The sequence below is a fragment of the Trichosurus vulpecula genome, chromosome 8, assembly GCF_011100635.1.
Source record: "Trichosurus vulpecula isolate mTriVul1 chromosome 8, mTriVul1.pri, whole genome shotgun sequence".
In the NCBI taxonomy this organism is placed as follows: domain Eukaryota; kingdom Metazoa; phylum Chordata; class Mammalia; order Diprotodontia; family Phalangeridae; genus Trichosurus; species Trichosurus vulpecula.
The window spans coordinates 181,985,974-181,999,152 of record NC_050580.1 but is presented as its reverse complement, the minus strand read 5'-3'; the positions used below and the strand labels follow the sequence as shown (position 1 = coordinate 181,999,152).

At 37.6% G+C, this 13,179-nt stretch overlaps 1 protein-coding gene across 1 annotated transcript; it reads left to right on the top strand.

The window, feature by feature from the left end:
- The first annotated feature begins 9,131 nt into the window (after nt 1–9,131).
- LOC118829129 (olfactory receptor 11G2-like) lies at nt 9,132–10,067 on the top strand. Its single transcript, XM_036736088.1, has one exon. The coding sequence runs from the start codon at nt 9,132–9,134 to the stop codon at nt 10,065–10,067; it is 936 nt and encodes a 311-aa protein (XP_036591983.1).
- The last annotated feature ends 3,112 nt before the right edge of the window (nt 10,068–13,179 follow it).

Genomic DNA, 13,179 nt, shown 5'->3' with positions numbered 1-13,179 from the left:
ATTAGTGATCAATACACCTGGGGAAATGATGGGGGCATTTGTGGCTATCTTTTTGTTAGCAATGTTCCATGAAGGTCTCACGATAGCCCAGGAGAGCTTGCTGTGTAAGTCGCAGGTCAGCATTCTCTACAACTCCATGCCAGTCCATCAAGCACTACACAAAAAACTAAATTCTCTGAAGCCTCATATTTGAAAAACCAAATTTAGGAGATTATACCAAATTGCACTGTCTTGTTACTGGCAGATTTTAGGAGAATTATCCAGGAATCTGTACAAGCAATTTGGAACCAGAGAAAGCAGAGCTTTCTTCAGAGCTATCCTGAGAATGGGGCCTATTCCAGAATGTCCAAGATAAGATATGTAAGAATCAGATGACTACATGAGACATCTGGGACTCAAAATATACTGATTAAATGGACATTGGGAGTGGGTTACTAGGATACAAGGAGATTTGATTTTTGTTAATATTGATGATCATAATTATATTGGTTTGCCCTTTGGTTTTTTGGTGTTTATATTTCAGTTTTCTTGATTACCTTGGTGACATACAGATCTCTCTATTAGGCTATCATAAGCCCTCTAAGTATTTTGATCTATAACTTCAGTTATATAATTCTGATTATGAATATATGTTTAAAACCTTATAGATATGGCTTACAGAAAAATGATCATTCCCTCATAAATCAAAAGGGGGAACTAAAGAGATTAGGGAAGCAAGTGGTTAATTGTAGTAATTGAGTGAATCACACTGACTCCATCTTGTGACTCAATTCTAGAGTTAGCTCAGTCCCTTTTCTATTCCATTACAAGTCTAGCCCAATTTCGGTCTTATGAGAAAACTATTCAATTGTGGAAATAGGGAGAAAACCTTATTCCTTTCCTTGAACCTAGCCCTGCATGGCTGGGAAGCTGACCACCTCTACCTGCTGCTTAGAGACCCTTAACTGAGGACCTAGGTAATATTGACCAGAAAATCCATCAGATCCGAAGATTGATACAAAGAGTTTTCTCATAATTCATACTTCTCAAACAGCCCATATATCTTATCTGAAAATTAGCCCTGTACTGATAAATCAATTATTGTTTCCATGTTCCTTTGATTGTTTATAGACAGTTTGTGGGGGGAGTGAGACACCTCTTTTTCTAAATTCAGGGAATTGCACCTGTTTGCTTTCTCCCTCCCACTTACAAAGTGCTTAATCTTTCGCCCAATTACAAATCAGATTACCTAATGTTGTATTGTTTTCTTTTAGTTAATTAGTCTTATTTAAGTGAATATTTCAATGTTTAAAAGTTTGTTTCCCCTTGTATTCAGGATCCAGTGCCAGAATCTAAAGAAGGTGACTACTCCTGATTTCTTGGACATTATATTCTCCCTCCTCACCTGTACCTCTTAGAATTCTTGACTCCTTTCTATTTATTCAATATTTTGTTTTTCCTCAATTATATGTAAAACATTTTTAACATTCAGGTTTTTTTTTCAATTTGAGTTCTAATCTCTCCCTCCTTCTCTCTCTTCCCCCTTCATTGAGAAGGCAAGCAATTCTATATAGGTTATATATGTCCAGTCATGTAAAACATTTTCATATTAATCATGTAACAAAAAAGACAAAAAAACAAGAAAAATAAAGAAAGTTTAAAAAAGTGTGCTTCAATCTGCATTCAGACTCCATCATTTTTTTCTCAGCAAATAGCCTTTCTCCTTATAAGTCCTTTGGAATTGTCTTAGATCATTGTATTGCTGAGAATAGGTAAGTCATTCACAACTGATCACTGTATAATAATGCTGCTAGTGTGTACAATTTCTTTGCAACTATTTTTAGAACAAATATTGGGGAGGAGGGCTGTAAGTTTTCAGTTCTTCCAAGGTGATATGACCTAAGAAGAGGTGTGCTTACTACTGTCTTGTCCTTACTCTGGCCTATGAGTGGTCACAAGCACTATTTTTTGACCAGGATCCCTGCTACTCTGCAACCACATGCTCTGATATGCTAGTGCTCATTCTCACCCTAGAACTGCAACCCAAAACTGTGACCCAGAACTCCATATGGAAAATGCAATGGAGCTCTGCACCCAATGTGACCAAAAGAATCCCTGTAATCGTTCTGACCAGTTATCTGACCCCCTTATCATCCGCGGGCTGAAAGCTCCAGAAGCAGCTGCTGCCTATTCAATTGCCCCAAAGGACTGCTGCTGGCTTGAGCTCCTCAATTGACTTTTCTTACGAAATAATAAATTGACTCAATATAATGAATCAAGTTTCTATTGAGAGTAAGTCTAGCTGAGCAGAAAAACAAATTAGAAGAAGAGAACCAGAAAAGTCACTCAGTAGATTAATTAGTTTTCTTTATTATAGAAGTAATTTCTAGGGTCAGGTCCTGAAATAGAAAGAGGTCACTGAAACTTACAATTTTGGAGTTATAGGGTATTCTGAGCACATGATTTCCCTTCACTCATGTGTCTTTAAGACATGTTTCTCTGTGTGTCCACTCTTCCCTACAGATAATAAGTGCATTGATAAGATAGTGGAACCAAGGTTTATATATGTAGATTGTGATATGTTTATTATATATGTATTTGCCTTGAAATATGAGTATCTATGATATTAGTATTATCTCTTGCTTTATTGTTAAGTAAATGGCGATGTTTAAGGTCTAAAACTGTAATCACGGTGAATGTTTTTGTGTAAACAGAATCATATTTTTGGAGGCTTAAGAACAATCACGGTGAGTAGAGGAAGTATATTCCCTCATAACTGGAAAGAGAGGCATCATCATTAGGGCAGAAAATCTGGGAAAAGGTCATTGTAAAGATAAGGAAAAATCTAAGTCTTTAATGGATTGAGGTTCCCATACTACAGTATATCTCTGCTTTGCATGTAATAATAATTACTAACAATAACAATAATAGCTCATGCTCTCATTTGATAATAAGGATGGCTAACATTTATGTTGTTGTTTAAGGTTTGCAAAGCACTTTATGTACATTACATCATTTGATACTCACAATAATGTTGCGAGGAAAGTGCCATATTATTTCCATCTTATGGATGCAGATATTGAAGTGAGAAAGGTTGGGACTGGTCCATGGTCAGGTAGTTAATAAAGTGTCTGGGGTAGGATCCAAATCCAGATCTTTGTTTCTACTCTGTCATGCCTTCTCCACACAAACTCCACACTAGCCTGAGATATGCTCACAGGAATTTATTTTAAACCAACAAACCTTCACACATTAACAAACAACTTTGGGTCTCCAATGAGGAAGGTGAAAGCCTCTTCTTATAATTATTGTCTAAGAATTTCCAAAGTCAAAACTGTCTCTATACTCAAAGAGCTTAGATTATACTGGGGAGGTGCATTACACAAATTAATACAAAGTAATTAATCAGGGGAGAGACAATTAATTCTTGGGAAGTGGAGTGAGACGGAGGGATGGTGGTGAAAGAGGAGGTGCAATGGACACAATATTACATCAAATAAGGGGTAGCCTTGCAAACAAGAAGCCTTTTCACCTCACTATCCCACTCTCCACAGTTGTTCTTTCAAAGCTTTTTTTTTTCCCCTCTCAAACTTCCTATGGCTCCCCCAGGATGAGAAAGAGTAGATAGAGACCTGAACCAGTGGAGGAGATCACAGATTCATTCAAATGTAAGTGCAGCTAAGTGGTACAGTGGATAAAGTGATTGACCTGGAGTCAGGAAGATCTGAGCCTCAGACACTTTCCAACTGTGTGGCCCTGGGCAAGCCACTTAAGCAGCGTCAGTTTCCTCAATAATAAAATGCTTCCATTGTTGTGCCTTGCCCCCACCCACACAGTTTATCCTCCATTTTGCCCCAGCTCACCCCACTGTTTGTGCTCCCATCTCCACAGATATTGGTTTGTGTTTTTTTCCCTTTAAATAACTTGACCCTACCCCTGCTCGTGGCTGTTTGATTTGAGTCTTTACTCCGAACAGTCTCGCGCTTGAATAAATCCACATCAAAATTTATATCTGAGTCTCGCTCACTTTTTTCTGCACAACACCATCATAGCACATATTACCTAAAATTGTTTTGAAGATAAAATGATATATTACTTGTAAAATGATAAATTAATTCTCACACCATCTTGAAAAATCAAAAAGAAAGAACTGGGATCATTGCCCAAATGTTAAAGATTAAAGCAGAAAGAAACCAATGTTTTTGCTTGAAATTTCAATGTGATGACTCAGAGGCAGCAAGCTCTCAAGAGGAGTGAAAAATAGCAACAAACTTGTCCCTAGACACTATTCTCCTTCTATGGATAACTAATTGATCCCTCAAAGAGTAGAGATGAGGGAGTTAGTAGAAATCAGGTTATATTATAATCCCTCCCTCCTCCAGCAAACACTAAGATAGCATCACACTAACCCCCTGTCACCTCCTTTCTCTAGCCTGGTTGTTAGATTGGACACAAGTTTTGCACCAAGAAAAAGCAATCATAGGCTAATAGAATCTCAGAGTTATGAGGGATTTCTGAGTTCATCCAGTACAACCCTCCTCATGAAGCATAACTCCTCTCAAACCATCCCCACAAGAGCTTATCCTTCCTTTGCTTGAAGACCTCCAGTGATGAAATCTGAAGCCCTCAGGAGAAAAGAAGAAAGGGGAGTTCTTGACTCCAAGTGTCTCTGTAGTTCTCCAGAAAACAAGGTGATGTAGCCCTTACACCAAATACAATCATCTAAATACAAAGGTTTCCAAACTCAGTCTGAGGCTCCCTCTACGTCTGCTAACTGGGCAGTTGAGTAAATGGAATTTTTTTCCTCCAGGGGGTATTTTCACACATCACAATGGAGAATACAATCATGATTTGTAAGGGCTTTGGGCATAGAATGCATGAAATGAAAAATGAATTTTAGTTGTGTTCTGAAACCCTCTGTAGAGCTGCCCACAACAAAGGAATCAAGGACCATTACACTGTGTTACTTATCTGATCTGGACTGCCTGGGTCAGCAAATTCAGGGTGCGTGTGTGTGTGCGTGTGTGCGTGTGTGTGTGCATGTGTGTGTGTGTTGGGGAGGCGAGATCTAGAGCTCTAGAAGTTCCAGAATATCTTACTGACGGCAGAACCTGCCCATCCAACCCATACTATGAATATACCCAAGCAATCAACAGCATCTTCACCTGACTGGCTGCAATGGAACAGTCCTTCCACAAACCTGAGTCTGCCTCTTGAGATTCAGCCAGTTAGTTCCCCACCTTGTGGCCCTCTCCCAAGCTGTGTGTAAGGCCCATAACCCACAAAAAGGATTTACTACATACTAGCCATACCACAAAATGGCAAACCAGCAAGGGGGCATTTTAGTCAAGTAGGGAAGGTAGTAAACAAGGAACTGGTTTTCGCACTGATATTAGTAGTTGATGTTTCTATATCACATTAAAGTTAACAAAAGGCCTCTGTATGCATTTTTTCATATGGGTCTCACATTGATCTTATGATGCAGATACAATGCCTTATACAATCTCAATTTTACAAATGAGAAACATAGAAGCACTGTGTCATAGTGGACAGGGAGCTGGGCTTAGAGTCAGGAAGACCTGAGTTCTAGGCAAATCACTTAGTTTCCATGTACCTCAACTCCCTAGAACTCTTCAATAAATGATAGATGGCTCGAGATTTGTCCAGATGTGTTGCTGAAATCACAGATATTTGAATGCAGATGAGGAGGTTCATAAAGGTTAAGGGACTTACCCACAGACACAAAGGTAGTATTATTGTCAAGATTTGAAACCAACTTTTCCTGACTCCAAGTTCCACAATATATTCTCCTGTGATGTGGTATCAGGTTCAATTACATCAGTTTTTATTTGTTTGTTAAATTGGTTCAGTCTGAGTAATTTGTATGTATAGACACAGCTTCAGAATAATCCTACCTATGTCCTCACCAACTCTGACACGATGTCCTGTGTAAAACAAATATTGAAGGAAACTGTGCTTCCAGCTGAGGAGTCACTAAAGCATCAGTCTTAGAATCAAGAAGGCTTGGGTTTGAATCCTCTCTTAAATGCTCACTAGCCATGTGATCTTGGATAAGTCATTTGACCTATCTAAGCTTCAACCTCTTTATGTAAAATGGAGATGATAGTAGGATGTACTTGTGAGGAAAAAAATGAGATAACATACGTAAAGTGCTTTGCAAACTCTAAAGCACTAGATACATGCTATTACAATTATTATTGCTATTATTATTGTTACTATTACATTTGGGTAAAATAATTCTGAAAGGAATACATCAATTCAGAATGGTAAAGACCATGGATATCATCAAGTCCTACCAAGATCAAAGAAATTAAGTGCTTTAGTCAAAGTTGAACAAGTAGTAACTAGACAAGCCAGGACCCATACCCTAGATTTCTGACAATAAATCCAGCTCTGCATTTGACCTTGAAGCTGTCTTACACAAAACTATCTTTATAGTTCATACACTCTGGTTGAATGTCATTGCACAGTGATAATCTCACAGGCATGGCAGTAAATGTACTTTTCTTTCCTTCTCATGTTTTCTGGGAAGCATCTGAGTCACATTTTCAGACAATTAGAATTACACAGAAAAGGAATTTTTCAGATGACTATTTAAAGGGTTAAAATGAAATAATGGATCTTCCATACCTTTGAAAAATACAAAACCCATATGTGTGTGTGTCTGTATACACACACACACACACAAACACACACACATTTATATATATATATATATATATATATATATATATATATACACACATATATACATACACACACACACACACACACACACACACACACACACACACACATATATATATATATATATATATATATATATATTTCAGTATTACCTCTCATGCATACAGGTTGCATGGTCATGGCAATTCAGTTAATTTCTCTGTGCCCCAGAAAATTTTCTCAAACTATAGATTAGAGAAAAATCGCAGATCAGGATCAGTAGGAAGAGTTTCTGAATTAGAAGTTCCTAATCCTAATTAAATGAGAGAGATAGAGAGGGAGGCAGGGAGAGAGAGAGAGAGAGAGAGAGAGAGAGAGAGAGAGAGATAGGAAAGAGATGATAGAAACAGAGATGAAAAAGATATGATTAAATACAAAGACAGATAAAGAAATAGATATGTAAGTGATATAGATGTGGATATAGATAAATATGGATATCACTGTAAATATGGATTACATATAGGAACAAATGAAGATGGAGAGAGGGGGAGAGAGGAAGAAAGAAAAAAAGAGTTTTAGAGATCCTTTTTCTCACAAGGGATTATTATCTTTGAAGAAATTTCTTTCATATATTTAGATACAGTTTTCTTTTAATGTAAGCAGCAGAAACATGATCATAAGGTCCCAGGACTGAGAGCTGGAAAAAAGCTCTGAGTTCATCTAATCCAACCCCCTCATTTCCTCAAAGCAAGGAATTTGAGGGCTAAGTTGAAATGATGTGAACCAAGGTCATATAGTTCATAAGGAGTGATCAGGGGGTCCATTCAAGCTCTTCCGATTATGGATCAAAGGTACTTTGCAGTATACCCCAGGGAAGGAGTGGGGAATCTGTGGCCTTTATTAAGATGATTTGTTCTGTGAAGTTTGGATTCAGTCAAAGGATAGCACTTGAGGAGCTAGAGGGCCACATGTGGCTTCTAGGCCACAGGTTCCCCACCCCTGCCTTAGGGCTTCTCCAGCATTGTAGAGGGGGAGGACTGGGCTTTCTCTGAAGAACTGATAGCTTCTAAAAGGGAATCAACACATATATCACCATCCAGGACCAGCGTTCTGAGTGGGTGAAGTAGACTGATGCCCATAGAATTGTAGATTCAGAGCATCAGGAAGTCAAGAAAACCAAATATGTGTCTCCACCAACTTTCAGAGGGTCAGAAATCCTACTATTAGAAGTGAATTCCCTTGTTTCTTCAAAGCTTTTGTTCTTTGCAACTTCTATGTTAAAAAGTGGAAGTAACCAAAGCATCTAAATGTCATGCAACTTAACCCCTTACCAGATTCGTTACTGCAACAGACTAAACTCTGAGCTCTAAAGGAGACTTGAGAAAGGATAGGATCCTGGGGAATTCATAGATCAGAAAGGGCTCCTGAGAAGAAATATGGCAGATCACTGCAAACTAACTTTAAAAATTCCAAAATTTTGTACACCTCTGCCCACAGCCTCATTTTTAAATCACTTATAGAAATTGCTGATGTAGAGAAGAGAAAGAGACATGTGTCCCTCAAAGCTTTATAACGTATCAATTGAGAGATAAACCAAAGTTTAAATATACAGAGAGATGAAATAAGGGATCATTTTAAATATAACCCTATACAGTAGTTTATTTAGAAGGAACCGATTTAAATGACATTAATTCACATTGACAATAGATGTGGAGGCCTGATTAGGCACTGAATTACAGAATAACAGATCTTGGAGAGACCTCAGAGATAGCTTAATAAAATATTGTCATTTTACAGGTGAGGAAATTGAGTCCCTAAGAAGTTAAATGATTTGCCTAAGGATGTGTAGCCAGTAAATAGCAGAACTGAGGTTGAAAACCCAGGGTTTTTGACTTCAAGTTTAGTTCTTTTTCATTATAAGTGCTGGGATCAGATGGTCTCAGAGACTACTTCCGCCTATCAGGGAGTCAGGAAGATCTCAGGTTCAAGTTCCACTTCTGACACAAACTAAGTGACTTTAGGGAAACCATTTAACCTCTCTATGCCCCAGGCAGCTCTCTAATACATTTGCATAGCAAATGTGATCTGCACTGGTAGAAAAACTTCCCCATACCAATGAAAATTATAGGTTGAGGGAAAAAAAATTCTAAGAGTAGGAAGCTTGAGTTATTGAGCCTTTGTGTGTGTGTGTGTTATCTGTGTGTATATATATATGTATGTATGTATATATATGTTATTGAGACTTTATAGATGTATATACACATATATATGCACAATTATGCATATGATTACATGTATATATACAATATATATCCTATATATACTACAATATTCTGAACTCAGTAGTTGCTTAATAAATGTTTCTTGTGTGTAAATTTATTACTCAGATCTTCAAAGAGCTTTTCCCATTGATGATGATTTTTTCATTCAATCATCCCTATTTTTTTTAAATCATATCCAGGAAAATGAATATCTCCAAATCCTACGACAGCTCCAGTGATACAACTGGTTTCATCCTCCTTGGGTTCCCCTGTAGCAAGGACATTCAAATCCTCCTCTTCATACTTTTCTTGATCATCTACATCCTGACCCTTCTAGGAAATGGTTCTATCATCTGTGCTGTGCAGAGGAACAAGCGACTTCACATCCCCATGTACATCCTCTTGGCCAACTTCTCATTTCTAGAGATCTGGTATGTCACTTCTACTGTCCCCAATATGTTAGTCAACTTTCTCTCTAATACCAAGATGATCTCCTTCTCTGGATGCTTCCTCCAGTTCTATTTCTTCTTCTCTTTAGGTACTACAGAATGCTTTTTTCTGACTGTTATGGCATTTGATAGGTATCTGGCCATCTGCCAACCTCTGCACTATCCCACCATCATGACAGGACATCTCTGCACCTCTCTGGTGGTCAGCTGCTGGGTGTTTGGCTTCCTCTGGTTCCCAATTCCCATCATCCTCATTTCCCAATTGTCCTTCTGTGGCTCCAAGGTCATTGACCACTTTCTATGTGACCCAGGCCCACTGCTAGCTCTCACCTGCACCAGGGCTCCTTTAATAGAGTTCACCTGGTCTACCTTGAGTTCTTTGCTCCTGTTTGTACCCTTCCTCTACATCATGGGAACATATGCCCTGGTTCTGAGAGCTGTATTCAGAGTTCCTTCAGCAGCAGGTAGGCGTAAAGCCTTCTCTACCTGTGGGTCCCATTTGACAGTGGTGTCACTGTTCTATGGTTCTGTGATGGTGATGTATGTGAAACCAACATCAGGCCATGAAGCAAGAGTACAGAAGACTGTGACCCTCTTTTATTCTGTGGTGACGCCATTCTTAAATCCTTTGATCTACAGCCTTAGGAACAAGGATATGAAAGATGCCCTGAGGAAATTTCTGGGTACATAAGGATTAAAGGTTTTTGTTTGCTTGTTTGTTTTGTTTTGTTTTTGGAGGGAGGAAGGCAGGGCAATTGGGGTTATGTGACTTGCCCAAGATCACACAGACAGTAAGTGTGTCAAGTATCTGAGGTCAGATTTGAACTTAGTTTCTTCTGACTCCAGGGCCAGTGCTATGAAAATTTTAGCAAAAAAAAAAAAAAGCAGGGGGAGGGGAGCCTTAGAGTACCATATAAATTTTGAATCTCTTCCCAAGTGAAGTATCAAGAATAGTTAGCATGTCTCCTGGCTCCAATCCTACCTTTCCAACTACATTTCTACCTGGATATCTCAATGACACATCAAGTTCAACTATCCAAAACTGAACTTATCTTTCTCCACAAAAAAAAGTTCTCCCTGCAAATTCTTTAATTGTATTGATGGCACATCCATTGTCACATTACTTTGACTCAAAACCTTGCTCCCCTTTTCCTTTTTTTCTTTCCTTCAGCCTTTATTTCCTCCGCAAGTTTATATCTTTAGAGTATTTTTCACATCTGTCCATGTCTACGCCTATATCATTGCAACCTTCATTATGCTACCTTCAATGGCTCCTGCCTAGACTATTGTAATTGATTCCTAACTGGTTTTCTTGACTTGTCACTCCAATTCTCCAATCTTGTGTAATGTCTAATATTCAGGCATCATCACCTTACTCCTGTGTTCAGAAGAATTCAGTGGCTCCTCATTTCCTTCAGGCTAAAACATAAGCCTTGTTTAGGACTAGAGCTGTGGTTTTATTGGTTTAGGACAGAGCTTCTTAAACTTTTTCCACTCAAGACCCCTTTTCCAATTTTTGGCAGTTCCTTGGTGTTCCATGGCCTGATGGCATGTGCAGTATAAAGTGTGCATGCTTTGTATTCAAAACCAAGGCTGCAAGGAAGTTGCATGACACAAAATGGGCAAGCACTTCCAGAAACACCTCTGATTTATTACACGTTTGATTTTGAATTAATTTTTGCTCATTGCACATTCAGAAACCTTTAACTGTTGCCAAATTTTTCACAACCCCATATGATCACAAACCATAGTTTTAAAAGCACTGATTTGGAAAACTCCCTCTAAAAAGAGTTCAGTGTTTAAAATCCTCCACAATCTGACTCCAATCTGATTCCACAATCTCATTGTATCTATTTCCACCTCTGTGTGGATCACCATCACCCACCCCGACTCATGCCTGTAACACATTTCCCACATATTTTCTCATCTTGATATCCTTAGATTTCTTCTGAAGGAACTTACACTACGTCCTTAAAAAAAGAATACTCTTTTCCTCAAAGACCTAAGTACCTAGCACTTTCCTATACCTTTGTCACATTATAACTTATATTTTTTTGTGTGCATATCTTATCCTTGCTATCATATTTCAAGTTCCTTGAGGACATAGACTGTTGTTTTTCATCTTTTAGCCCCTAGTGCCTAACAATATTGCCCATGCGTATCTAAAGAATTGAACTGAATCCTGTCACTAAACTTCAGCAACTTTGGAGTCTCTTACCTTTCCTGGCTTTGCTCCTATCTGTAACTTCACAATATATAATCCATAAGTTTTCTCAGATGTAGAAGCAGGGAAGTCATAACTTCTGGGTTCTTTGGGGAACTATGAAATGTGTTGCTCATTAACAGATAGGAATAAAAAATTAGAGCTAAGGTGATCTTGCCTTATCTTATTCAAACACTTTGGTACCATAGACAATGTTTAAAATTTCCTCTTGTAAAAACTTACCAGAATGATGAAATCACTAAAGCAATGTTTTTCATTGTACCATGGATTTGCAGCTGAAAAAGAGGCCTTTGATTCCAACGTCCTAATTTTTTACAGTTTTTATAGAAGTAAGGCACAGAAAGGCTAAGTGACCTTCCAGGGGTCATACAACTAGTAAGTGACTGAGACAGGATTCAAATTCAGATCTTCCTGACTCCAAATTCATTGTGCTACTTCCCTTCTTGTTTCAAAGTTGTTTCATCATTATATCATTATCTATTGACAAGTGTTCCTAATCATCAAATTAACAACTTCATAGAAAATTTGGCCCAAAAAGAAGTCATCTTGTACAATGCATTTTACAAAATGATAATTGTGGAATGGAAACTCTTTGAAGGAACTATTACAGTTTTATCTAACACAGTTCCTGACATATAGTAGGTGCCTAATGCATGTAAATTGAATAGGATAGAAAAATTAATTGAATCAAACTGAATTGATATATACAATACAAAAGTAGAACAAACATAGCCCCAAAATATAATACAAATCATTAGTCAAAGTACAGCAAACTCGTTTAAATCAAATATTGAATGTAAAAATTTTAATTTTGTGACAAAACATGAAAAAATGTTCTTAAGCGATATGTCTTCATATTGAAACTTTTAAAAACACACCATACTCTTTTTCTTAACAGTAGGTTCATGAAACTTACAGATGTACCACTGATTTCACTGCTCCCTTTCAACTCAACATGTGGTTTCTCTTTCTATTCCAATGTGGCATTCCTATTTAAAGTGTTATGGACTTGGGTTGTTCTCATTTAGTTAATCTTATGAAGTAACTTTACTCCATGGTACTCTTTTCAGAAAAAGATATTACTAAAGCAGATCATAAGTTTCTTGTGAGTAGAAACATAGTGTTTTGTAACACCTCCCCTGACCCCATGAAATAGTAGAAAATTAATAAGTACTTTTTGATTGACTGAAGAAAAAACTGTACATTCAGACAGAAATCAATTCAGAAAGAATTACACTTTACAGCCCAACTTCTCTTTCCTGTGCTGCTGTGTCTGAGGGGGATGAGGGAGAGGAAGTCACGAAAAGTGTTTGATGTTCTTTTCATTATCTTTTCTTGATGACACAATTTCTATACCATTGTTCCCATTAGATCTCAATGATATTAAAACTTTGGATTTCATTGAATAATTTAAGACTTGAGAACAACAAAATAAATACTGGTTCCAAGCACAACTTTCTGGTGTATACATGCACAAATACATACATACATACATAAACATGTTTAAAGTTTGTATCTCCTTGGTTGAATTGAGTTTCTTGAGGGGAGAGTTTGTTTTTTTTTTATTTTGTCTGTATAT

Excerpts from the sequence above, each read along its gene's own strand:
- LOC118829129 (XM_036736088.1), top strand. The coding sequence starts at position 9,132 with ATGAATATCTCCAAATCCTACGACAGCTCCAGTGATACAACTGGTTTC.